This window comes from Phaenicophaeus curvirostris, chromosome 3 (genome assembly GCF_032191515.1).
Source record: "Phaenicophaeus curvirostris isolate KB17595 chromosome 3, BPBGC_Pcur_1.0, whole genome shotgun sequence".
In the NCBI taxonomy this organism is placed as follows: domain Eukaryota; kingdom Metazoa; phylum Chordata; class Aves; order Cuculiformes; family Cuculidae; genus Phaenicophaeus; species Phaenicophaeus curvirostris.
The window spans coordinates 58,885,591-58,913,044 of record NC_091394.1 but is presented as its reverse complement, the minus strand read 5'-3'; the positions used below and the strand labels follow the sequence as shown (position 1 = coordinate 58,913,044).

The 27,454-nt window shown below is 40.6% G+C and overlaps 1 protein-coding gene across 1 annotated transcript; it reads left to right on the top strand.

Moving 5' to 3' along the window:
• The first annotated feature begins 132 nt into the window (after positions 1-132).
• Positions 133-26,069, top strand: LOC138719132 (kinesin-like protein KIF20A). The gene is made up of 19 exons (XM_069854118.1): positions 133-182; positions 1,072-1,220; positions 2,278-2,352; positions 5,184-5,303; positions 6,173-6,311; positions 6,408-6,592; positions 9,953-10,049; positions 10,544-10,738; positions 10,824-10,935; positions 12,387-12,458; positions 14,269-14,415; positions 15,012-15,177; positions 16,480-16,650; positions 17,299-17,438; positions 18,636-18,801; positions 20,386-20,503; positions 20,582-20,649; positions 22,282-22,401; positions 25,738-26,069. The coding sequence occupies exons 2-19, from the start codon at positions 1,089-1,091 to the stop codon at positions 26,005-26,007; spliced, it is 2,493 nt and encodes an 830-aa protein (XP_069710219.1). The 5' UTR covers positions 133-182; positions 1,072-1,088; the 3' UTR covers positions 26,008-26,069.
• Positions 26,070-27,454: the final 1,385 nt, after the last annotated feature.

Genomic DNA, 27,454 nt, shown 5'->3' with positions numbered 1-27,454 from the left:
GATGATGGAATTTCAAGGTGGGCTCCTTTGGACAAGGTGCCCCCCCCTCCACCTGTCCCAGTGCAGGCTTTGTGGAACCCGGAACCCTTTGTGATTTGTTTCTTACTTCGTTTACGACACCACGCGGTTGCATAACAGGCCCGATAACTTTACGTAACTGCTTTTTGGATGGAAACACTGAGGTATCCGCGTCTAACCCCTTCTTACTTCCCCCCCCCAACACACACACTCCAAACACGCCCTCAGCCAGGCGACCCCCCCCCTCTGCCCACCAAGCTGCCTCTGTCGGTGCTTCCAACCCCGCCGCCCCAGCGCCCTCACACAAACAATAAATAAATAAACCTGCGTCAGGACCACGCGCTGCCCGACGCGCCGCCCCCTTCCCCCCCCCCCAACCCCGACCCTTCCCCCCCGCGGCCGCTGCCCCGGCGCCGTGCGGCAGCGCCCCCTGCCGCCCGCGCGGGGACCCGCACGTAACCGCCGCCCCGCTCCCCTCCCTTCCCCGCGGCGGCCAATCGCCGCCCGCCTTTCTCCTTCCCCCCCGCCAATAAATCCTCCCGCCGGGCGGGGCCTCGCGCCTTCCCGCGCGCGCCAAGGTAGCGGCCGTTGGTGCCGCGCGGAGCCTGCCTGGTCCTGCTCACCCGCTTTCTCGTCCCTTTTCCCGCCGCCCCTTTCCTTTCCTTTTCCCTCTCAGTAAAGGGGACCCTGCCCTGGCCGTGTGAGGCTGTTGGTTCATCGAGACGGGGCACGGTGGCCTCGGGGCTGAGTCTGGTCCGGAAAAACAGGGCGGGAGGCACCTGGAGAGCGTTGTTGAGGGTTTTGGTGTGAGGCTTTGGGGCTGTGGCCCCAGCCCGCGGGTGGATGAGGCCGGTGCCCGGCAGAGGCGGTCATTGTGCTTCCACTGGTGTAATTCAACTGCCAGGTGTTTTTGTAAGGTTGGCCCGTGCTCCCACACTTCTTCAGGATACCCTGTCCTCTTCACAAGTGCTCCGGTGTCTGTGTTGCTCTCTGTGCTTTTTTTGCCTGTTCTGTGAGAAAATGATGGAAGCCCTTTTTGTTTCTCGTTACAAGTTCTTTCACAGAGAGCGATGGATTGTGAGGGGAAAAGCTATATTTCTGCAGAAATATCTGATATGTTGGAATCGGCTTCTTTTTTGAATGTAGCAGATAAACCCTCGCCTATGGAGTCAACAGTGTTGCCTAATACAGAGGACCAGGAGGTGTGGACTGGTTTTGTAATACATCTGATTACGCTTTTTTTTAAAGTTTTAATTCTTACAAATACTTTGGTAAGAGCTGCTCCATTCCCCTGCCCCCAAGATGTGTTTGAGTCTTTAGCTGACTTCTCATTGGTTACAAGCAGATTGCAGCCAGTAGCAAATGCAGGTGGTTAAAGCTACCTGATGTGTTGTGTTAAGCTTTTGAGGATAAAGGGCTTTACTAATTGCACTTTGAATGTAATGTGACTGTACTGTTCTTTTTAGTAAGCTGGAAAAGGATATAGGTCCTTGTTGATAGCTTGTTAGGTGCTTGGAAATAAAATTCTGTAATGCTGTGTTGCAGTACACTTAAAAATAGCCTAGCCGCTTCTGCTTTTTTAGAATGGTAGGTTTCCTGATTGACTTCCCTCAGGTGACTTATTTTTGTAGGATTAGTGGAGTATTGGTCATGGAAGGGCTGTGGAGACTTCTGGTAAATCTATCTACTGAAGGAACAAGTTGCCAAAGTAGGGAGCTGTGTGAGAAAGGAAGGAATGCTGGGGTCCCTTTCAAAATCTTGCTTCTGTTATCGCTTCACTTGGATGGAGAGGTGTTTGCATAATTATATGGGATGGAAAAGCCCACCTTGGCAACTGAGAACTGTCAAGTCCCTCGATGCTAAGGATGTGTCAGTCTATCAACTAAATGTGCTCAGTACAAAATGGAAGTGTGGAGCAGCTGTTAGAAAACACAGCTTGAATTCAATACAGAGGGAGACCAGAAGGTGGAAGCAGTGCAGTTTGTGCCTTGAGTAGCGTCTCCTTTTTAAATAAAAATCTTGTCGTTCTCGTGAAAGAACATTGGGAGACTGATGGTGAGGGAACAAAAAAGGAGCTACTTAAGGACATTAGGAGGTAAAGAAGCAAATTCAAGCTTAGGATTTGAACTTCACAAAGAAAGAGAAAGTGAGGTAGTAAGATGACAGGAAACTTTGCATGAGAGATGTGTGCTGATATAATTTGCAGGTGTTGTGTTTAAAAAATGGCTGTTCTAACTGTATTTTTTTCTTAATTAATAGGTGTATCAGCCTTTGAAAGTATTTTTGAGAGTGAGGCCTTTTTCTATAGCAGAGCTTGAAAACCATGAATCTCAGGTTAGTTGTGGAATGAAGAAATTTGTTTTTGTCCTTCAAAGAACGCCTACCTAGTATTGTAAGCTGTAATTTTCTTTTATAATATATACTGGTTCCAAATAGAATTAGTGGACACCTGGATAAATACGATTTTTTAATAACAACTTTTACTAGTTTGTGTGGTACAATCATGCATACCTATAACTGCAAAATTCAACTGTGTGTATAATTCAAAAGTTGGCATCACTCTTGAGTTTGTATGGTGTTCAAGAAATGGAAAAGATTGTGCAATTTTTTTGTGGAAAAGATTGTGCAATTCTAGGAGTAATTCATGTATCTGACCCTCCAGTTCCTTGAGTTGGTATGTCTGAGTAGTCTCCTACCTTATCCTGACGGGTTTTTTTCTGTAACCTCTACAGTTTTTATTGTCAGATTCAGATGCTTCAGTGTTTTACATACATGTACACGTTCACTTGTAAACACACAGTAATACCCCTTCACCACCAACCTCGGCCATCCATTGTGAATGCTGATGCAAAGAATTCATTTATTTGTCTTTGGAGGATGAGGTCGCTGCGGCATATCTTGCAACCCATGTGTTTCCAGGGTCTCACAGGCTTTCTGACAGATCTCTCGTTCCTGGTCTCTTTGGAGGAGAATTTAATATTAGTTCAGATTTGCTTCTTACTTGCTTTTTTAAAATGTATTCTTGCATTTAATCTGCCAGGGTTGGAACCCTTGAATTTTTTCACTTGGATTATTTCCTACCCCCCTGCCATCCCCAACTTCTGTTCACCTTGTTCACTGTTCACTTCACTACTCACCTTGTTGAGTAGAGTGTACTGCAACACTACTTCCAATCAGGTATTATGCAGCAATCTGAGCTGGTTGTATGTATGACAAAATAAGCTGTAAAACAATTTTATCTCATTTCTCTTTGGAGCGGGAAATTTCCGACTACCTGACCATTAGTGAAGCTATTTGTTCTTATAAGCATAGAAGGAGGAAAAAAAGGTATTGAGGTTTATACTAGACTTTTTTTTTAAAGCTCTTGTCTTCGTGTAGTTCATGGCCCAAAGAGTTGTGGTAAATGGAGTTAAATCCAGCTGGAGTCTGGTCAGAAGTGGTGTTCCCCAGGGATCAGTACTGGATCCAGTTCTGTTCCATATCTTTATCATTGATCTGGATGAAGGGATCAAATGTACGCTTAGTAAGGTCACGGATGACAATAATCTGGGAGGAAGTGTCAATCTGCCCGAGGGTAGGGATGCTCTACAAAGGGATCTGGACAGGCTGAAGCCAGGGATGAAGTCCTGCACTTGGGACGCAACAAACACTCACAGTGCTACAGGCTTGGGGAAAAGTGGCTGGGAAGCTGCCTGCAGGGAAGGACCTGGAGGTATTGATTGACAATTGTCTGAACATGGGCCAGCAGTGTGCCCAGGTGGCCAAGAAGGCCAATGGCATCTTGGCTTGCATCAGAAATGGCGTGGTCAGCAGGTCCAGGGAAGTGCTTCTCCCTCTGTACTCGGCACTAGTGAGGTCACACCTTGAACACTGTGTTCAGTTTTGGGCCCCTCACTACAAGAAAGACATTGAGGTCCTGAAGCATGACCAGAGAAGAGCAATGAAGTTGGTGAAGGGGCTGGAGAATAAGTCTTATGAGGAGCAGCTGAGGAAATGGAGGTTGCTTAGCCTGGAGGAGGCTGAGGGGAGCCCTTATCACTGTAGACAACTACCTAAAAGGAGGTTGTGGAGAGGTGGATGTTGGTCCCTTCACCTAAGTGATAGGTGGTGGGACAAGAGGGAATGGTGTCAAGCTGTGTCAGTGGAAGTTTAGATTGGACATTAGGAAAAATTTCTTCGCAGAAAGGGTTATCAAGCACTGGAACAGGCTGCCCGGGGAGGTGGTTGAGTCACCATCCCTGGAGGTGTTTAAAAGGCAGGTAGGTGAGATGCTTGGGGATGTGATTTAGTAGCACACAAGTATGGTTGGAGTTGATGATTTCTGAGGTCTTACCCAACCTGATGATTCTATTCTATGATTCTATACCAGTTGACAAACAGACTTGTTAATTGAGACTCCTGTGTACATGCTACACATGGATTATTGGTTTTACCAAACCTGTCTAGCTTCTGAACGTAAATTTGAGATTTAGTTACAATCAATACTCCCAGCTGATGTTCAAGGCACTGTCCAACTCTACTGGTAGTTCAGTTTGTATTTTTGGTTGCCTGTCTGGTGTAAAATACATTTTCCTGTGATACCGCAGTCTACATTTATCCAGTTAGTGAATGCTAGGTAGCTGTATTTTGCCTTTACTTAAGTGAGAAGTAGCAATCAAATTTGTTGTGAAAGTAATTGTTTCCTTCATTGCTGCTAACACCATCTATCAGTCAAAGGAAAATGCTTCCAACTTTTTTTTAACTTTATTTATGCTGGCTAGAGCTTGTTTTGCACAGAAAATGATTGAAATGCAAGCCCAGCAAATTTCTGTATAGCTTTGTTTTCATCGTTGTGTAGGGTACTGTGAGCCACCACAATCAAAAAATACCAGGCTTTACAAAGCTTAAAAAAACCCCAAAAACCAAAACTGCTGGAAGTGATCCTAGAAAACTTTTAAACCTCTTGGGAAAACTGCAGATGATTGCCTTGACTTTATCTACACTCTGGTTTTCATCTGAAGAGGCTGTCACTGTGGATGTGATGTGCCTCAAGAGATTATATGTAAATTTTGCAGCTGTTTGTAGTTCTGGTAAATGGATGAAAACACTGCTTTATTTTTTTTTTTCAGATGGCTTTTTTCCTAAATAAGTGTTGTATGCCGGTTTAACTTGTTTTGTTTTTTAAGAGTTGTGTAACTATTGAAGATCCCCAGACAGTAATTCTTAATGCACCAAGAGACTCTTCTGCACTGAAAAACAGTGAGAGAGGGATTGGCCATTCTGTACACAGGTTCACCTTTTCTCAGGTAGGCATACTTTTTCCTAATTTTTAGTTATAGTTTTTTTTATCCACTATAATGATAAAAATTGAATTTGCTTCTATATCATACAATGTGATTTTTCTTCTTTGAATTATGTATGGTGGTAGTTGGTTTGAAAAACCCAGACTGCTTATTATTTACTGTTAGGCTGTCAAGAAAGCCGTGTTATGATGGCAATGCCTGTTAGATGAAATAAGGAAGCTACTTTGGCAGCTGTTTTCTTTGATGCCACAGAAGCTTCTTGTTGGTGCAAGCTTATTGTGGTTCTGCTATACTTGCAGATGCCCTCATCTGGGAAGTGTTATGGGAAATGGCATGTTTAAAGGGACTTACTTTTGAAAGAATAGTAGACTAACTACCTGAACATTCTAAATTGGGAGTTAGTTTCTTAACTCTATTACCTACTGCAAGGATTGATTCTATCAGTATCAAAAGATAAAAGCTCCAGGCATTGAGTCATTTAGAACAATGTAATGCTGATCTCATCAGCTGTGTAGTGCTGGTGCAGAGTGAGGAGGGAGTTGTGTATCACCAGCATAGCTCTTGCAAGTATCCACTAAACAATATGTGCTCAGTAGCGTTCTGAGCAGTCTCTTTTAGGAGTAGGAAAATATTCAAAAATAAATGCAAGCCTGAGTGCCTCTCAGAGTTAAGCAGGCATCCTGTGAGAACCCAACAGAAAACATTGAATCAGAAGGCGCTCAGGCAAGACAGAGAACAAGAGCTGGTACCTCTTTACTCTCTTGCTTTGAAAAACTAGTCACTATTAATCAGAGCTTAATATTTTGACATATTGAACTTATTTGTGCCATTTATCACTCCTTTTTTTTTTTCCCCCACCCCTCTACTCCAAGGTTTTTGGACCAGAAACAACTCAGAGTGAGTTTTTTGAAGGTTCAATGAAAGAGATAGTAAGAGCGCATGTTAATGGAGTGAATGGACTGGTATTTACTTATGGGGTTACAAATGCAGGCAAGACATTCACTATCCAAGGTATGAAATGTTTGCCAAAAAGCATGTATAACAACTAAGTTGAAATACAATGAGATGTTTATATGAGTGTCTGCTTTTTCTTTTGTTATTTTTAAGGGACTTCAAAAGATTTGGGTATTGTACCTCGCTCCCTTGATGTGATTTTTAACCACATAAGGGGAAGACATTACCTGAAGATGAACTTCAAACCATATATGAACAATGGTGTTAAGAAACTGGAAGATGCACAAGTTAAACAAGAAGAAGCCTTAAAAACTGCTATTCTTGCATCACTGAAAGAGGTCAGTGACCAAATACTTCCTTGTTACTGAATGGAACTTCTTAAAGGCTTGCTAACAGATCAACTTTAATAAAACCTCTGATTTACTATTGATTCTTTAGATTTGTGTAAGGCTCCAGTTTTGGATACTTGGTAAACCTTGGAGTAATAAAGCAACTGGCTGGTTTTGGAGCTCAAGGTAAACTGGAAGGACTTGCTGCAGCAGGCAGCACACAATTCAAAGAAAAACACTGCAAAGACAAAGCCTGGAAGTCTGTAGAGGGCCAGTTCTGGCATTGTGGTGACACTAGCCCTTAAAGTCTGAGAGCGAACATACTTAAAACCTGATTTTTAAGTACATCTTCTTTTGGGTCAGGTTTCCAGGCTAGATCTCAGCAGTTGCTCAAATTCTACTATGCATTTGGGAGACATGATGGCAATGTCTTAGAGCAAGAGAACTGAAGAAGGCAGAAAAATGTCTTCTAGTGGCAGATTAAGAAGTTTATAAACCTGTGATTTATGTAACTTTATAAAGAAGTGAAGGGAGATGCCACAAAATGAATTTTTTAAAAGGATTATTGTCTGCTTTAGAGGATTATATGCATCTTTAACTGTGTTCTTTGGAGATGGTAGGTAGAATAGTAATCTACTGCGGCAGCCTCCTGTTCTCATTACCTTAGTCATTTGTTTCTTGTGTGAGAAATGTTCTATACCTCTAAGCCCAGTTGCAAATAGTCACAAGATGCCTGTCTTTTTTTCCCTTTTGTTCAGAACATTTTACCCTGAACTGTGGTTCTGTACATTTAATCTCTAAAATGCAGTAGGCTCAGCTGATTATCATTCAGAGTTACTCTGAATTCTGGGAAGCACAGAAGTAACAGTCTGGAGTTTTCTTTTTTCTGTTGTCTTTAATACCAGTGTTGTTTAAGTACAGCAGTTAGCTCTGAAAAAAATATCCTTCTATGAATCAAATTCACATGTAAAGTTCCACTCTAAGTTCTGTTGCTTAATTTAAACTCTGTAAACTGAACTTTGTGTAGTCTGAGTCTAGTTAACTTTTGAGGAAAGATCTGAGATGAAAAATCTAAAAGGTGCTATTTTGAGTGTCTTACACAGTGCAAGTGAGTTTTTATGTGCATGGGCAGAAGGTGGGGGTCTTAAAGAAAAATTGAGATGGTCAGAAGGATAATAGGTAAATATCTTTAAAAACTGTGGGACTGACCAGCATGCAAGAAGGAGCACCCAGGAGCTCAAGGTCTAAAACAGGAGGTCAGATATCCCATCTTGAAGTTATCTGTTAATTTTTCTGTTAAATCATGATCTGACTTATTAATGTGGTTTAGTTACTGAAAGCTGCAGTAGATGATGTAGATGCGGATGCACTACAGTGAAAAGCAAGCAAGACTCCACCATCAGGAAGGAAAGGTAAAAATGCATCTAGGAAATAATACATGACAAGACCTTGTGTGTTACAATGCTTCCATAGTGACAGCTTAGCTATCCTTAGAACTGAAGCTGTGTTTCTTGATAGCTTGTGAATAGCATCACTGTTTGGATGCTCATTCAAGCTTGTAATCTGAGACCAGATATGGTTTGGTGGGCTTGGTTTTGGTTTACATGGATATCTGTCAGCCGTTTTCCCAGGCTCAGTTTACATGTCGTGCAGAAAGAGCTTGCTGTTTCTTTCATTCTCTGTTTAAACTTCTCTGAGTTACTGCAATATTCTTGTATTTCATGTCCTGCTGTTTGTTTTCTATACAGTACTGCTGCAAAAAACCTCTTGCTTGGCATGGTTCACCTCCTCTTTTTCCTGCCCTTTACATGTTCTATTCATGGGGTTAAATAGTGTTTGTTTGGGTTTTTTTATTTTCTGGATTGAGATCTGATTTACCTATACTCTATTCCCACCTGCTCTCCTATTTGCTATTAAATGTCAGTTTCTGTCACTGGCAAACAATGTCAGTTTTGTGTTCCTGCTTGTTTTCAGGCAGTCATCTTCATGCTCTTTTCTGTATTCGCTCTTATGAAGAACAGCACAGCAACATGGCTCATTCACACAGTTTTCTTGAAATTCCTTTGCAAAAACTTACACATGCACAAGTACTGTGGTACTGGGTTTCTGCCATTCTGTTACTTTGTTGACATGCCTAGATGTGCCATGCTTATCAGTCCCATACTCCGCTTCAGAATTCTGCTCTGTAATTCACAAACAGAATGAACAGAATCCGTGCTGGGTGGTCATACTTGCCACTCAAGAGACATAAATGTACTGACAGTGCAAAATGATCATTTATAAATGACAACTAAATGATATGCTTTTTATCTTTAAAATGGAAGATCTGAAAATGTACTTTTCTGTTTGCAAAAATTCAGTTTTGGATATATCAAGTGAGCTACACAAGCATCAGTAGACAATCCATAAAGAACTTTGCACTGCATTCTAATAGCTAGAATGCTAAGGTTTACTTCTTTGAATCTATTCCCCTCTTCTACTGGAGGGTGACCCTCCATTAGGATTGGCTTTTGGGAAAGAGGGGTGAATGCCCTAATGAAATTCTTTTTGGTGTATAAAATAGAGATGTAGTATGTGGAGATGTTGGAATCTTTAAATAGTGGGAGTTACTATCTTACTAGACTAGTTGTCCTAGGGGTAATTTGAAGCCTGTGCTTTGACAAGCCTTGGCAGGCTTTTAAATAATTTTGTTGATGTAGAGAAATACAACAAATGTGTGTACTTAAACTGTGCTGTTACTCTACAGGGTTTCTAATGGCCTTTTAATTCAGTCTGAATTAAACCAACATCGACAGTTGGTTTATGAGATCTTTAAGTCCTTGACTGAACCTATTATTTCACTCTGAGGTTTTAAAGTAAGTTTGACTCATACTCTCACAGCCCTGGCACAAGCCTGTGATTAGCAGAAGTGATTTGCTACAAGCAATCAAACTAGGAGTCTCTGCTGCTTTAGTCTCTCCACTGCCTACCACCCTGCTCTCTGCCTCTGAAAAAAACATACTCCTCCAGTTCATTTGGCTGACCGAAAGAACTTTTGGATTTGTCCAGTAGTTCATAAAGGCATTCGAGGCTGTCACTGTCTAAGAGATCTTGTTTCTCCCAGAACTGTGAAGTAAGTTTCCTACGTTAGCAACTGGCCTCCAAAACCAAGTTGCTGGGAGTAGCAGCGAGCAATAATCTTTGTAAGAGAAGGAGCATTTATTGATTTTAGCTCAGTATTGTTAAAAACATTTCATTTGCAGCTAAAGTAAGGGTGGCTTAACAGTACTTCAATATTTAAATCTTAAATATTGGAATTACTGTCATTGTTAATTTCTGCTATTCTTATTGTCCATTCATGTGGATGTAATGGTCTTTTATTTTCTCAAGGAGACAGAAAGCACCTCAAGTGCTACTACCAATATGTGTGATGTGAAGTCAGATGCTTCCAACTGTACTTCAGAGAGTCTTACTTCTGATTCACTAGGTAAAATGAAGTGGGAAAAAATTTGTGGGGAAAGGAAAATGAATAGAAATTTAGGAATATAAGTGAGTAACTTAGTGGCCTGAAGTCTCTACTACAGATTAGAAGATTTTAACCAAATTTTAATGGATCAACTCTGGAGAAAGAGTAATAATATGAAAATATTACAAAAGCTTTGCTCCTTTGTGGGGGATGTGAGGGAGGATGTGGGGGGAAGAGGGAGGCTTAGTACTGCAAAGGTAATGTATAAACTGCTGGAATCTTTGGGGGGGTGGGGGAGCGATAGCTTATAGAACCTGGGCATGTTCTGGTTATAGGTGACTGCTGAGAAGTTTGAATGTTCTTGGGTAAACTCAAATTTACACAGTACAGTATCTAATTGTACAACAGTTCTAATAGGAGAAGGCTTGTATGTAAGGTTTTTATATACTGCAATTAAAATTTATTGATAAGCTGTTGTCTGCTTATTTAACCATTTCTCTGTTTTGGGTTACCAGAGAAGAACTTTGTTCCCCTTGAGTTATTTAGGACTAATATACACCAACGAACCCAAGCATCTGTGTGGATTTCCTTTTGTGAAATTTATAATGAATATGTGTATGACCTATTAAATGTGTTGTCTACATCAAAAACTCCAAAGCGCAGAATCTTAAGAATTTGTGAGGATCAAGGAGGAAGTTCTTATATTAAAGGTAATTAATACTGTCTTATGACCTAGGCTGTTTCACTGAATTTCTTTAATGACCAGAAGTGTATATAAAATATCTCTCTTCACAGACTTAAAGTGGATTAACGTTCAGAGCACTGAAGAAGCCTGCAAAATACTGAAAATAGGAAACAAGAACCGAAGCTTTGCTTGTACTAGAATGAATGAGCAATCAAGTAGGAGGTTTGTTCCTCTAATTATACCTATACTCTGTCCCTTTTCTTTTAAGGGGAGGGTGGAAGAGAAGACTTTAGAATGTTTGAAATGAACGAGTCTTCAATACTACTTTAAGGCTTCCCTTGATTATTCTGGTTTTGTTATGAAATTCTTTCTGGAAGAAAGGTAGGAGAGGCTCTATGACTTTAATAGTAGCTGGACTTGGGTTGCTATTTGTGGTTTTGGACAACTGAAAAGATCAATTCACAATCATTTTTGAGTGCAAACAGTGCTATACATCTTGGCAAATGCTAATGGTGCTGAGTGGGAATGGCTGTCCAAGAATGTTGAAGGAAAAGCTGGATAGTTCTTCATTGCTGGCAGTATAATTCTTGGAAAGCTGGAGCCTCTCAGTAGTGAATGTAGGAAAGGGTGAGTTGTGCAGTACCTTGCAGTGCTGCTGGATTATCTAAATGCTTTTTAGATTGTGTTCTCACTGAGCTTACTTGGTATCTTAAGGCTCCTACCTCTTACTCAGCTCTGGAGAGGGATCAGGGAGAATCTGACTTGAAGGGGGAAGAAAGAGGGAAAGTGGTGTTCTTTATGTTGAAAATTACTTCTTACTTGATTTTAATGTCCTCTGAGTGTGGAAGGACCATGTTGTGCATTTAGCTAATATAGTTGTAATGTAAGCCAGCCTGCTTTTTCTCTTAAAAGCATGAGTTGTGCTGTTCTGTGTTAGCTGAAGACAGCTGCCATTAAGCTCCATGCTATGATTCCACCTGAATTTCACTCAAGCCTAAAGTAGTGCAGAAAAGAATTGTGTGCTTTTCTGGCAGAGTTTTGTCTAGAATGTTCTCCTCTTTTGCTCCAGGGAATATGCAGACAGGGCACTTCTAGTTCTGGGTTTTTCTCTTTGGTTTCAGATAGTATGTCCACTGCCTTCGTAGCCTGATGTCTAAACCAGAATAACTGGATTTTTCAGGTGTTACAAATTAAACCTTCCTAGAAAACAGGATAATGTCAAAACTGAATAAATAACTGTGAAGTAGGCAGAAATTACAGGATTGTCAAACCTTAACTTATTCCCTTCCCCATTGCCTTTCTTTTTCTAAGAAGTTCTTCAGATTTACTGAATTCAGATACTGTTTAAAATACGTATACAAGGTGGGTACCCAGGTAATTAGCTTTTGATCAGTAGACAGGTGATCTGGCTTGTTGTTCTTTCAAGACACCTTGTAGGCTTCATGTGATATTTTTCCCTCTCCTATACTGAAAGAAATGAAAAGTCACAAGATACAACTTTTATTGTTGCTTTTTGCTGAATGAATGGATTGTCAAGGTAGCTAATGTAAATTAGTGATTTCTTGTTTGTTATTCAGCACTGAACTTTCTGTAGAATACAAATCTTACTTTGCTTCATTGACTGCTTAATTTTCATCATTGTGGTTATTAAAAAGGACTTCTTTCCATTACAGTCACAGTATATTTTCAATCAGGCTACTAAGGCTAACTGATGAACATCAGCCACATGTTCTTGGAGTTTCTGAGTAAGTGAATTCTTCAGCTGATTACAAAAAATAAATATAGTTGATAAGGTGCAAGTATGCTAAGCTGCTAAACTTTCTTGTAATAAACACATCCTCTGAGACCTGAGAAGGAAATCAGAACTATACTGGAAACTTGATAGGGAGAGTCATAGGAGTGTTTCCCTGTCTCTTATTCTGTTGAGATTTGGCTGCAGGATCCTGTTAAAAATCTCAGTAGTACATAAATTGAGGGAAATCTATGTGTGTTGCCTTACATAACAGGGGACTGGGGACAGACTACTGCTATGTAAAACCATGCTAAATACTCAGGTAAGCAGAATTAAATGACTGGGTGATAGCAGCCAATCTTTAAAGCTGAAGTGCAGCAGCTAATGCTGATGATTGAAGTTGTGACCTGTGATAGTGTATCTTTCTGCTTTGGGGGCAGGCTAGCATTATGGGTTGAATGCTTGTGTCAGCACATTTGACGTGTCTACTGGACTTCAAATTCAACTCTAGCATCCAAAAAGAATGCAGGTGACGTGCTCTGGGACTGCTCCATGATACCATCTGCAGTAAGGGGGGATAATCAGGTGATTTACTTAAACTATTGTTTTTCTACTTTCCAGTTATGGGCAGTGACATTGTAAGGATCAGACAGGCCCAGTCTATTAATACATGGCTCCATGGCTGGTGTCACCATAATAACTTTGGGTTTTTTGACAATGGGTTGGCCTACGTGGCACTAGGTTTACAGATCTCAGGTGGGAACCTTTCTCAAAGCTGGAGGAGGGTGTTTGCTCAGGAGCTTGCAGGGCTCATTGATAGGGCTTTAAACTAGATGTGAAGGCAGGGGAGGGAGATATCAGGCTTGCCTATGTCAAGCTGTGAGAGGACACAATGGTTAGAGGGATAGGGTGCTGGTATGGGCTCTCCACCTGCTGCCCCAGGCTCATGCTGGGGTTGCTGCAGCATGGCTGAAGTCCTGTGGAGATGAGCTGAGGTAGTAAGTGTCAGAAAGGAAGCTTCTGCTTAATACCTTTAGGGAAATGAAGGGCATTCCACTAAGAAGGTGATGTGGCCAACAGCCCAGCTGAAATGCCTCTATAGAAATGCACAAAGCCTGGGCAACAAACAAGAGGAGCTGGAAGCTACTCTGGTACTAGAAAGCTACCATCTAGTTGCCATCACTGAAACTTGGTGACATGAATCCCATGACTGGAGTGTGGCTATTGATGGCTACAGGCTGTGCAGAAGGGACAGACAAAGCAGGAGGGGTGGAGGTGTTGCCCTCTATATCAGGAAATGGATAGGGTGTGAAGAGCTGTTTTTTGAAGAGTAGCCATGAACAGGTTGAAAACTTGTGGGTCAGAATAAAAGATGACAGGAACTTCATGGAGGGTGTATACTACAAGCCACCTGACCAAGGAGAGCCTACTGATGAAGCCTTCTTTCTCCAGCTACAGGAGGCTTCACACTCACAGGATCAGATGAGCTCCTACTGATTTCTCTATGCTGAGCAGAGATGCTAATAAATATACCTCACTGTGAGATAACACCTCTTAATGTCACATGTTATGATGATAAATACCCTAAGAAAAGATATCTTGTGAAATTACTGCATCTGTATTTCTTGCTGTCCCCCATGTTGGTGTATTTCCCTGGCAAAGCTTGCAGCAGGTGTTGGATGAATGACAGAATTTATGTTGCTTAAAGAAGAAAAAAGCTCTTCAACTTGTACTGAAAAGGAAAAAGGTCATAAGATCATAGCCTTTCATGCAGTTGAAATGTCCCTTATTAATATGTACTTATTTCAAATTCTTTCATGCAGGTTGTCTTTTTGTGACTTGGCTGGATCAGAGAGGTGTAATAAAACACAAGCCTTTGGAGACAGACTGAAAGAAGCAGGAAATATTAATAATTCTCTTCATATCCTTGGAAAATGCATTGCAGCATTGAAGCAAAATCAAAATCCAAAGTAAGTGACAAGTTGTAAACAACATGCTGAACTTTAGGTTGAAACTCTAAGCATCCATTTATGTTTATTCATATGGTCAAAGGAAAATGCAAATCTACAAAATGTTGTAAGCTGCCTTTTTTCCAGGTGTCACTGGGAAACCAGAAACAAACAATTCTTATTTTTTGTGGAGGAAAAAATACATTTAGCTACAAACTACCAAGCTTTTTTCCAGTGTGTGCATATGAGCAGCCCACTCTGTGTACAGCTGTCCTGTTTTGTCCTCTTCCCTTCCAACTCCAAATTACACAGGTGTACTCATCTGATAGTTGACAGATAATCCTGTAGTTAGCCCTTAGCTTGTTCCAGGATCTGTTTTATTTCAACCCTATAAAGCTGTGATGCAGACGCTTTACTTCTCTTAAATACTTTAATTAGTTGTAAAGCTCATAAGGACTAGGAAAAACCTTTCTCTTTGATGTGAAATAGCTTAGGCTTAAATATGCGCATCCTACTGGATCTGTTTCCTAAAAGAAACAGAATTAACCTAAGTTACAGTATTGTACAGACCTCTTACAGTTCTTGCTCCACCGTTTTATTATTCTTTTCTCCATGAGGATGAAGCCAAGCTATATTCCATTCAGAGAGAGCAAGCTGACTCGTCTGTTTCAGCCATTCTTTTGTGGTAAAGGCAAAGCTTGTATGATTGTAAACATTAATCAGCATGCTTCCACATATGAGGAAACACTACATGTAATGAAATTTTCAGCTGTAGCCAAGGAGGTAAGAGTGCAGCTACTTCCTCTGCTATTCTGCATTTTGTTACTATTGCCTTGTGAAATGATCAGGCTGTGTGGACTTCAGTGTGGTTAGAAATCTTGATGCACCATATTCTTTTGCATGTGGCCTACTTCTAGAAGGCTTCTAATAGACTTGCCTGTCCTCAGACCCATTTGTGGTAAGAAGTTAAGACAACTTCAGCTGTCTGTGGCTTGTTCAGTTCCACACCACAGATGTTCTGTGCAAAAAGTAGTCAAGGCACCTTCACATGACTGGGTTATGCCCCATATCTGAGTAAATGCAAGATTTTGATTCAAGCTTTTGATGAATCATTTAGCCTGGGTGCAGCTAAGATTCTGTTGCATAAGATGACAGTTGTTCAAAACTACCTGGACAGCAAGCGATGGTAGTAGCCTCTTATTTTGTAGTGTGAATGAGCTCTCTAGTGCCTGCATTGCTCCTATTTGAGTGCAGGTAAATTACAAACAAAACCAGAATACTTTTTTTTTTAAGTTAACACTCAAAGGTAGTGTTACCTCCTCTCCTTTGAAGGCAAAACCCTGTTAAATCTACATGCTTTCTTGCTTTTTCTTGCCAGCTCTGCTTCTCAGCCTCCTGTTAAATTCAGGACTTGTGGCTGATGTTTACAGTCTGGGGAAGGTGAATGAATTTAAGAAGCTGCTTCTTGCAGGGAGTGGGATGGTGAGCTATGTGGTGTTCCATGGCATAAAGTCAGTTTCTAGTGTGGAATCATGGGTTAGTTCTGACAGGTTTGAAGTCTGTAATGGCATGTCTAATATGATCTGGGAGAAAGATTTTTCCCAATTCTGTTTGGCTACAATTATTATTATAAGATAATAGCATGTACTGAGGATCAGCTCCTCTGATATGTTTTCCTATGACATACATACTTTACATCTTTGTGTGAACAGCATGAGTTGCTGAATCTTCGTCACAGTATTTCAAGAAGTAGCAAATGATTTGCCACTTCTTATTAACTTCCCAGGAACCTACACCAAAACCTAATATTTTAAAGGGGAGAGAAAGCACGTTTCTAGACAAGCATGCTAAGTTTGTTAGGAGGTAATCTTTCTCATTTTCTCTTTGTTAGAGTACTGAAGTTTTATATTCATATTGATGGATCTTTTTGTCCATTAAAAGACATGTAAGATTTTGCTAATGTTCTTGCAGACATTAAATGTAGTGTAAATACAGCAATGCATTTGTGCTCTTCTTCCTAATATTCTGATACTTGCAATAGTGACAGCATTGATAAGCCTGTATGTTCAACTCTGAATTTTTCAGGTAATCCAGACGATCCTACCCAAAAGTTTTGGTTATTTTCCACCCAACTTAGTTGGAGGTGATGGCAAACCTATCATGCATTTTGATGCTAACACATCTACAGATGACTTTCCTGACAGTAATAAAACCTCCATAGAAGAAGAAGTGGACATCACCATTCTGAGTCATGAGGTAAATACACATCTACTCACAACTGTACCCAAGAAAGCCATTGCTATTAGTTCTAATATTGGAATTCTCTACCATGAGGTATGCAAGAAGCTGTATCAAATGAGAATTGTAAGCTTCTGCTCAGTGTCAGGCAGACCTAGACTTGAAGTGGCTTAGTTCTGAAGGAGCAAGTATAGTTGTGGAAGGCTGCCAATGGCTTTCTTGTTAGGTCAAGGGTTAAGATTAGAATTCAACTGATTGCTCAACAAAAGCAGCAAGGAAGCATTATGTGTGTTTAGAAGAACAGTGTTTAGTAGTTTGTGTTCTTGGGAACAACAGCAACAAGTTAAGATGCTTGAAAACATTTTAAAAACAAAGCTATACAATCTAATAGTGATGAACTGTAAAAATCAAGTAGGCTTTATGTTAAATAGTTGTGCAAATTAATAATTAAATGCCAAGCCAGTAGTAAACTTCTTGATAGCAGAAACCATCAAGATAACCTTTATCTTTAGAGGAGAAATTCATGTTTAAAAATATTTAACCTTTGGCACAGGCCACCTGAAAATATAGGCTTGTAGAAATTCCCTCTGTCATATTGATATGCATGTCAAATGAAATATTCATGTGTGTTTCTAGCTTTTCTGAACTGAAATATGTTAAATTTAGGATCTCTTGAAAACTACAGAGAACCTAAAGGAGAAGCTAGTTGCAGAAAGGCAAAGTAAACTCCTTCTGGAGGTGAAGATACGTAAAGAGATGGCAGAAGAAATGTTCCGACAGCTGTTGGAAACAGAGGAAGCGTGGAGGCAAGTTGTATTGCAGTCCCTTTCAAGACTGAAAGGATTACACATCTATAAATGCATTTATATATACACATACATATGTATTTACTTATGTATGTATCTGCAAGACATGCATACTTATGTTATTTAGAGAAGTTAGGGCTGGATAGTTTCAAAGCTTGAAAAGGGAAGAAGGAACGTTAAGATAAATTTATACAGATCAACCTTTTTTCATGTACAATGAAAGAGTAATGCTTCTTTCTGTGGAACTTTTCTCTGTTTAATTTGTAATGAATCACTGGAGATTGTCTTGACTCATTGTTAGTTTTCAGCTGCTGTGGAAGACTGTTACAGGTACCCCACTGAGGCATCTGATTGTTCAAAAACTTACACTTGGTCATGTTAATATGCATGCACGTGCTTAAGGTAGTTTGAATTGTATCTCTCTGAACTCTACTGGATTCCTGCTTATGGATGATTTAAGAACTTACTACCTTATAAATTACTTTGGCTGCCTGCACTGGTGTTACTAATTTGAGGACTTTCTTTTCAAGTGTGTCCAGATTGCTCAAACTGAATTCACTTCCTCTTAGCTGTTCTCTTCTTGAAATCTGTTTCCTGCTGTTTAAATTACTAATAGAGACTAAGCCCAAGTTAAGTTGCTGGCTGAACACGCTATGGTTTTAACACCTGCACTGATTTTAAAATTGTTTGGGTGCCTTTGGCCAAATGCATAAAACAGGAGCAGTGCTTTTTTATTGTTGAGGTGATGTTCTGTGTCACTGCTCCAGCACTTCATGTTCTGAGAGAAGTAATGTGTAATGTATTGAAATAATAAGGCAAAATGAAGTTGGCATTTATCTTTTAATGGAGAGGAAAAAACCAAACAGCATGAAAGGCAACCCCCAGAAATATGCTTCAAATATTGGGTGTGGTCGTATTTATCTCTACATGTTGGTGGATTTCTTCTTTTTAATTAAACTTTTGTCTAACAGGTCTTAAATATGTATTCCTTTATAGCATACTTATTGGTAAACACCAAGTAGTTATACCTTGGTAGGATCATTGAGAATAAAAGGGAGAAAAGTATTTCTTGGTCTCTTAACTTCACTATTTATAACTACATTAATAACTTGAATATTGTCAGCGGAACACCTGTAGTCAAATTATAATAGCTGGAATGCTATTAAATTAAATGTTAAACTAACATGTTCTCCTCAGCAACCGCTTGGAAGATATGAAAGACAGTTATGAAGAAAAACTGGAGAGCAAATTTGAAATGTATAAAGAGGCCATCAAGAAACATGCATATTTGTGTGCAATGGAACAAATTGAAGATCATTATGTTCCTGTAGAAGAATTTCTGGCTGAACAGGAAAAAGTTGAGGTATGACTTGACTGCTAAAAAAATGTGTGCTAGCCTCTTAAAAGTAAGTGGTTTTGTTTTTCCTTGATGGAATCATTTGAGAATCCTAAACGTAACGCTGAACAGTCAAAATAATAGGCAATTCAGCCTAGCTGTTCTGGTGTCCAGTGTGAACCGTAAGGACAGAGATGTTTTCAGTCTAACACTACTCTGTAGTGTGTAACTAAACCTCCTGATTTTTGGAGCAGCAGTTCAATTAAAACCAGATCATCTTTAGTTCTGTAGTGAAATGATTGGAACACCTAGAGGGATGGTGTATACAGCAGTCTGGCTTTGTGGAGATCCTTGGGATTGTAGGATGTAGAGTAAAAAGCTAGTCTGAAAGGTGGGGAATTCAGTACAGGGCAGCTACTTTAATTATAATAGATCCCTGCTCTGAAGGTCCAGAGGGAAGATTGTGGGATAAGAAACTGAGAATCAAACTCTATGCAGGAGAATTTAATCTCTTGAATGTACTTATACCTAGAACTGCTCAGAGTTGGCATCATAAGTTGTTATTCCTCTTGCAACTGAGCCACATTAGCAGTGTGCAACTCTCAGTATTTACTTCTAGCCTCTGCATAGATAGCTAAGTGCATCCAGGCAACAGATGAGACCTGTGGGTCTGTCTTTTCAGAAGGTCTGTAGTGGAAGAGTAGAACCATTGTGGTGTACACCAGAGGTGCTTTCTCACAGCACTTCTCTGTCTGTGAACAGATAAGACATCTTACTCCACGGGTGGTTGGGTTCCTTTCAAGACATGAGGGAAGAAGATTTCTGTTGTAGACCGTTATATAAAAAAAAATCTGCTTTTACAGCTCTCTGTTCAGTTGCTGACAAACAACACTGTATTGTGTAATGGCCTCTGTTTTTTCCAGCTCCTTCATGCTTGTCTTTTTTCCCTACTTAGACTCTTTTTATGTTCACTTAAGCCTTACATATACACTACATTGGGGTGGAGGAAGAGAGTTTTAAGTGCTCTCTGTATTTACCTCTTACGCTGGCCACAAGGCTGCATAAGGGAAGATTCTTGGTAGCAAGTCAGATAAACTGATGAAATCCCCAAGATATAAAATTCTGATTGACAAAGGACAGCACAACATGAAATCTGAGCAGGCAGCTTCGGAGAACCAGAAATAGCTTAATAACTATTCTTAATGGTGCCTCTTCTTTCATTTCTTACTCTGAACTTTCTCACCACCTTAGCAATTTGACAGGTGCTTTAAGAGATTGAGATTAAAACTTAATTCTATGAAATATTTTCTTCCTTATTTAGCAAGTTAACGGGCAACAACGTTTTCTGCAGATGTGCTGAAGTTTTCTTTCTGCTGTATGGTTACGTTAAATACAGTGTAGAAATCTTTGGACTGGAAGAGTTAACTCCAGTGTAAACTAACTTCCTAGCTGTTACTACTTACTGTGTTTTCTCAATCATATATCAAAACTCCCAACTGCAATTACTCTAAAACTCCATATTTGTGTATAGTATAATTGAAGGATGCGCAACAGTGCATCAGGTTAAGCAGAAATTGAGGCAAATTCTACCATGTGCCCTTCTTTTTTCAGGATAGAGAGAGGAAAATACTGCAGTTGGAAAAGCAGCTTGATGAACAGTCAGGGAGGCTGTTGGCTCTGGGAAGTCTGAATTTGGATGCACAGACTACTGGAAATAACATGAAACTAGGTAGGAATCTGGATATTCAGGATTTCAATTCACTTTTGTTATTATGTATAAGCAAGTAAACTTTTATTTTTCCTCTAGATCTTATAAACAAGGTGATGGAGAGAGACAATGAAGGATTGCAGAGACAATGCAGAGAGAAAGAAGAGGTAATTCTTGCTCAGTATTTATTAAATCTGTGGATAACAGTCCTAAATTCTAGCATGGTTAAAGATTTGCACTGTAGGGGAAGCCATGATGATCACTGCATGTGGGCATCAAGTTTAGAGGGAGTCCTTTCCCAGTTGTGGATGACTGACAGGTGACTGGCTGTGCTCTGGCTTTACTCTGGTTTGTTAAGGCATCTAATACAGTAACAAGTCACATGGTGTACATTATGCTTCCCTGCTTGCAACTTGTCTCTAGCCTTATACTGAAATTTGTTGTTAACATCCCTGCTGTGGCCTCAGTGCTTTCCTTCCTGAAATGCTGCCTGATCACCATGTATAGGGTAACAATTACTGAACCTAGTAGGATCCTAAGTCAAAAATAGTGCCTTAAACCAGTCCTTTCTGTAAGTATTGAACTCCACTATCCCCTTAAACTTAAATAAAGTGTAGTATGTCTGTTCTTCACAAAACCAAGATCTGTATGTTCTAAACAGCATAGAGAGGTGGAAATCGGGAGTGTCAGGCTGTGTTATGGAGAAACAAATATTAATTGTTTTTAAGTATGTAGTTTTATTCTGTGCCTTGGATTGACTTCTTGTAAGGCTACAGATGATTTTTCACAGTTGAGGAGGAGGAGGGGGAAAGGAAGAGAAACTTTGTTGCTTTCACTAATAGCAAATAGGAATAGGAGTTGGAGAAACAGTTCCAGCTGGTTCTAATAAACCATGTAAATGGAAAGTGAACTTAAATCCTTTCTGTTGAGGAAAGTGTACTCCAGAAATAACTTTTTCCTGACAAAGTTTAATGTCTCGTGTCATAGTCCCTGGCATTTTTTTTCCACTCCTGTTCCTGAGAGCTCTGCATTATTTCCCATTTCCTATGTCAATTTCAAATGTTGATGCTAGAAAGAAATTTTGGCTTTTATGCTTGATATTGTGGATACAGTATTTTGTTTTGTGTGACTAGGAAGTGTTAGAATGATGCCGTTGCTCCCTGTCAGTAACTGAAGTGAGAGCAGTTTAAAGCAGTTGGTTCCATCAGAGCCTTTCTGCTGCTTTGCCTCACATCTGTGCATGTGTGATGAGGAACTTACTACTTTTCTTTTCTTCCTTCCCATTCAGACATTAAACATGGGCAAAGGTGTGTTTTTAGCAATTTAGGTATTTTCCCTTCAACCTTGTAGAAGTAAATTAATGATATAACGTTATTGTTGCTGGTTCAGAGTTTCCTTTTTCCTCAGGAGTTAATCACCAATATTCCCATCAGAAAGGTGAGGTGTTCTCTTGTAGCTATGCTCCAATTTGCATGAACAGTGTTGAGATGAGAGCATTCTCTTTAAACAGACTTTCAGAAGTACCCTAGTCTGTGCCTGTTCTTTGATTGACAGGCCTATGTAAATCTAGTAGCTTCAGCACAATAGCCCTTGATGCTCCAGCAATATTTTATCACCACGCATGATGGGTTGGGACATAGGAGTTTGAGAAGCAGTCTTTGTCTTCATTGCTTTGATCTTGCAGTGTGCAGTGTTCAGTATTAAACAGAAATGCTTACAGTGTCTGAGTTGTAGTGATAAACTGAATTAATGTAAAACATGCTGTCTCGAACGTCAGTGTGTATGGGTTTTATTTTCAGCTTATAAAATCTCTGAAGTTTAAAATACAGAGATTAAACGAAGCTCTACTAGAAGCTAATGAAGGCTACAGGAAAGTGGCAGAAGAAAACAGTCAACTGAAGCATATGATCATACTCAAGGTTTGTCAACAATTTGAAAGCAACTTTATATGCAACTTTTATGGCTTATATCCATAATTGTACTGGATGCTTCTGCATATTTGTACATGTAAACCCACCAGTCTGTTGTAAGGGACGGGATGCCATCTAAGGGGACTTGGATAAGCTTAAGAAGTGGGCCTGTGTGAACCTAATGAGGTTTAATGAGGAAAAGTGTTAGGTCTTGCATCTGGACCAGGGCAACCCCTGGTATCAATATAGGCCAAGGGATGAAGAGATTGAGAGCAGCACAGAAAAGAAGGAATTGTTGGTACCAGTGGATGGAAAGGTGGACATGAGCTGGCAATGTGTGCGTGCAGTCCAGTATGACAGGTGTGTCCTGGGTCACATTAATGAAGTGTGAGAGGAGGTGATTCTGCCCCTCCATTCTGCTCTGGCAAGATCCCCCCTGGATACTGCATCCAGCTCTGGAGTCCTCAGCGCAAGAAAGATACAGCCCTGTTAGAGCGGGTCCAGAGGAGGACCACAAAAACCAGATCTGCAACACCTCTCCTCTGAAGGAAGGTTAAGAGAGTTGAGGTTGTTCAGCCTGAAGAAAAGAAGGGTCTGGGGAGCCCTTATTGTGGCTTTTCAGTACTTAAAGGGGAGTTAGAAGAAAGATGGGAACAAACTTTTTAGCAGGACCAGTTGCTATTTGACAAGGGGTAATGGTTGTAAATTAAAAGAGGGTAGATTCAGACTAGGTAGAGTGAAAAAAAATGTTTACAGTGATGATGGTGGGACACTGGAACAGATTGCCCAGAGAGGTGGTAGATGTCCCATCCCTGGGAATATTCATGGTCAGGTTGGAGGGGGCTCTGAGCAGCCTCACCTCGATGTCCCTACTTATTGCAGGAGGCTGGACTAGAAGACCTGTAAAGGTCACTTTGAACCCAAACTGTTCTATTATTCTATCTTAGTATAATATTTTTACTTAAGTTGGGTTATTTGCTTTGCTCTTTTCCACCCCTTACTTCCTGAATTATGAGCTCAGAGACCTTGTGCTTCACTTATTGAATGTGTAACTTGTAAGACAAAACTCATTCTTCTGTTTAAGTGATAGACTTGGTCAATACAATAACTCTGTGCTGCCAAATCTTGCAAATGTAAAGATCACAGAATCACAGAATAACCAGGTTGGAAGAGACCCACCGGATCACCGAGTCCAACCGTTCCTACCAAACACTAAACCATATCCCTCAGCACCTCGTCCACCCGTGCCTTAAACACCTCCAGGGAAGGTGACTCAACCACCTCCCTGGGCAGCCTGTTCCAGTGCCCAATGACCCTTTCTGTAAAGAATTTTTTCCTAACGTCTAGCCTAAACCTCCCCTGGCGGAGCTTGAGGCCATTCCCTCTTGTCCTGTCCCCTGTCACTTGGGAGAAGAGGCCAGCACCCTCCTCTCTACAACCTCCTTTCAGGTAGTTGTAGAGAGCAATGAGGTCACCCCTCAGCCTCCTCTTCTCCAGGCTAAACAACCCCAGCTCTCTCAGTCGCTCCTCATAAGGCCTGTTCTCCAGCCCTTTCACCAGCTTTGTTGCTCTTCTCTGGACTCGCTCCAGAGCCTCAACATCCTTCTTGTGGTGAGGGGCCCAGAACTGAACACAGGATTCGAGGAGCGGTCTCACCAGTGCCGAGTACAGAGGGAGGATAACCTCCCTGGACCTGCTGGTCACGCTGTTTCTGATACAAGCCAAGATGCCATTGGCCTTCTTGGCCACCTGGGCACACTGCTGGCTCATATTCAGTCGGCTGTCAACCAACACCCCCAGGTCCCTCTCCTCCAGGCAGCTTTCTAGACAGACTTCTCCCAGTCTGTAGCACTGCACAGGGTTGTTGTGCCCCAAGTGCAGGACCCGGCATTTGGCCTTGTTAAACCTCATGCCACTGGACTCTGCCCAGCGGTCCAGCCTGTTCAGATCCCTTTGCAGAGCCTCCCGACCCTCCAGCAGATCGACACTTCCACCCAGCTTAGTGTCGTCCGCAAACTTGCTCAGGGTGCACTCGATACCTTCATCCAGATCATTGATGAAGACATTGAACAGGGCTGGACCCAGCACTGAGCCCTGGGGAACCCCACTTGTCACTGGCCTCCAGCTGGATTTCACACCATTTCCCACCACTCTCTGGGCCCGGCCATCCAACCAGTTTTCCACCCAGGAGAGTGTGCGCCTGTCCAGCCCAGAGGCTGACAGTTTCTCAAGCAGAATGCTGTGAGAAACTGTGTCAAAGGCTTTGCTGAAGTCCAGGAAGACCACATCCACAGCCTTTCCCTCATCCAGTAGCCGGGTCACTTTGTCATAGAAGGCGATCAGGTTAGTTTGGCAAGACCTGCCTTTTGTGAACCCATGTTGACTGGGCCTGATCACCCGATTCTCTTGCATGTGCTTCATGATAGCACTCAAGATCACCTGTTCCATGACTTTCCCTGGCACTGAGGTCAGACTGACACAAACTATTGTCAGATGCCACAAACTATTGTCAAACAAAGAATATACTGCTTGGAACTCTAGTTGTGAAGTGTTTTGCAGAGGGCAAGCAAGCTGTCAGTGCACAAATGTGCAACAAGACTTAAGAATCTCTTGCTTTTAAGGTATACTGACACTTCTGCAGAGCTGTCCAAGTCAGATAAGAGATATGAGCAGGTAAACTGGTTAATGCTAAAATAGAAGAAATCTTTCCTTTTAAAGCAGGGACTTCATGAAGTGGACAGCGTCTGACCTCAGACATCAACTAGATCCCTAAGTAAAAAGACTAAGTCTGAACTCTTGACGCTTTTTATCTATGCCTCGTTTGTAATCTCCAAATAAAGCAAGGCAGGTATAAGACTTGGTGAAGTTTTTCTTTGAACATTAAATTACCTTCTGCATGAGTTTTAGTCTAAGTCTGAGACTGAAAATTAATCAGCTTGAAACTTATTTCATAATTACTTATAAAACATAGGAAGGTGAATTCTCTGTTAACCACAAGGATTAGAGAGCATCTTTAAGGCTCTGTGTACTGCTCACTGAAAGCATTTATTCAGTCCTCGTTAGCAAACTTATGACTATGATGAGAGTTTTGATTTGACCAATTTTGCTCTCAGTAATTGCTGCTTAAGACAAAACCTTCTTTAGTTGTTTCCTAGAACAACAGCAATTCGTTGCATGTGTGGCTAAGTATTGAAGTAATGCAGAAGAAATGGATACTGGGTAACCATTTGGCAAAGTAATAGCAGGAGTGTTTACTGTTATAGTGAAATAGTTTGAAACAGAACATTAAGTACATGATAAAGACTTTGGAGTGTTCCTGTATCTAACACAGCTTTATCTTCATAGGAACAAGAAATGAACAGTCTTCAGAACTGGGCTAAACGTGTTCTTGAGCTTGAAGAAACAGTGTCTTCCCTGCAAAAAGAACTTGAAGAACGGAATAAGCATTTCTCTGTAGAGGAGCCAAAACAACAAAAACCTAGGAGAGGTTTGTTGGCTAACCTGAAGTCCACAGTAGCAGCCAGTGCCGGTACGCCTCTTGGTAAAGGCTGGGGGAAGTATGAAGATGCTTCATCCTTTTCAAGAAAACTGTGGGCTCATAAAGCGAAAGAATAATTTGATTACTCAATGCATGATTACTGGGATTCTTTCAGTCTTACCCTGTTGGTAGCTTTCTCTCACTCTCATATGCTGTCTTGACTGTCATGTTAACTGGCAGAAAAATATTTACTACAGTTCTGTTTTAATTGAATTGGTGTTGAATTTAAAGCCATGTTAAGTAAAGACCTAAATTTGTGCTTTTACTGTTGACATAGGATGTGATTTGAGAAAGACATATAATTTTAATTAACTGCTGTTATGGTAGTCTATGCTAATAAGTATGGTTCATGCACAGTGGGATGTTCCTCATCTGCTCTTGTTATCTTTTTTTAAATAAAGTGTTTTATTTTCATTGGTGTTTCCTAGAAGTCAGATGGCTTGTAAGCTTTATCTTCAAGTAGTTAAAATAGCTTGTTTTTTCAGATGAGTATTCTGGTTTTGACCTGGAAACTGCCATTTTGGGACCAAACTGAACAAATTTGCTAAATGTAAGGCCTCATAAGATGTCATTTTATTGCCTCTCTTATCTGGCCTCTTGCTATTTTTCAGCTAACTTGGCTTTTTAAAGGAACTTGTTTCAATATAATTTGAATTTCAATTAAGACTATCCATTACCCTTTGAAAAATCGATAATAAAATTTTCCATTGCTAAATTAAGCTCATTTGTAAAGGTGAAAAATACTCAGCTGTTGAGGCTGAGAGTTTTTTTTAACTACTGTGAAAGTACCATACCTCTAAGTGCTGGAGAACTGTTTTAGAACAAAGCAGAATCCCTAAGTTACTTGGATTGAACCTTGCCCTCCCTTTGGAGGCACTAGGTGGTGCCGCCTTCCTGTGTGACACTGAGAACAGCCCTTCTCTGCTGTTTCTGGCAGGGCCTGTGAGTTTTTGGAATGGTCTGTGTGAATGCGATGATCAGGAATCACTGAGATGTTTTTAGCCAGGCTGAAGTTGTAGCACTTTAGCTGCTGCTGTTCTTATGTTTTGAACTGTTGCTGTTTAAACATAGATTATCCAGCTGCAGCAGTTCTAAAGGCCTATAATCCCTCCAGGCTAGAATTTCTAAAATATTATTCTACTCCCACACAAACTATTCCAGCTATTAAAAATATTTTGGTGTGGTGATACAATACATTGATTGTTGATTCTTGGAATAAGAAAACTGTTATGTACATAAATTACTCTAAGAACAGCAGTATTCAAACATGAGTTCTAAAAAAAATAAATCATCAGGACAGGCTAACACTGGAAACTTTGTCATACTGTTTCAAAGGATCTAGTGCTACACCTTGACAGTCTGTGTCCTGTCTCAGAGTGTGTGTTAGCAAGTTTATATAACACTAGCTATAACCTCTTATTCCCTGAGTAAATAGGTTTCCATGTTACCTCCTACTTCCCAGGGCTCTTTTGTTTGCTACAGGAAAGCCTTTGAACAAAGTTACATTTCTTAAGGCATTTTTTT

Excerpts from the sequence above, each read along its gene's own strand:
- LOC138719132 (XM_069854118.1), top strand. The coding sequence starts at position 1,089 with ATGGATTGTGAGGGGAAAAGCTATATTTCTGCAGAAATATCTGATATG. Across the intron at positions 12,459-14,268 it reads CATGTTCTTGGAGTTTCTGA|GTTGTCTTTTTGTGACTTGG; the intron begins GTAAGTGAATTC and ends TCTTTCATGCAG. Across the intron at positions 22,402-25,737 it reads AGCATATGATCATACTCAAG|GAACAAGAAATGAACAGTCT; the intron begins GTTTGTCAACAA and ends TTATCTTCATAG.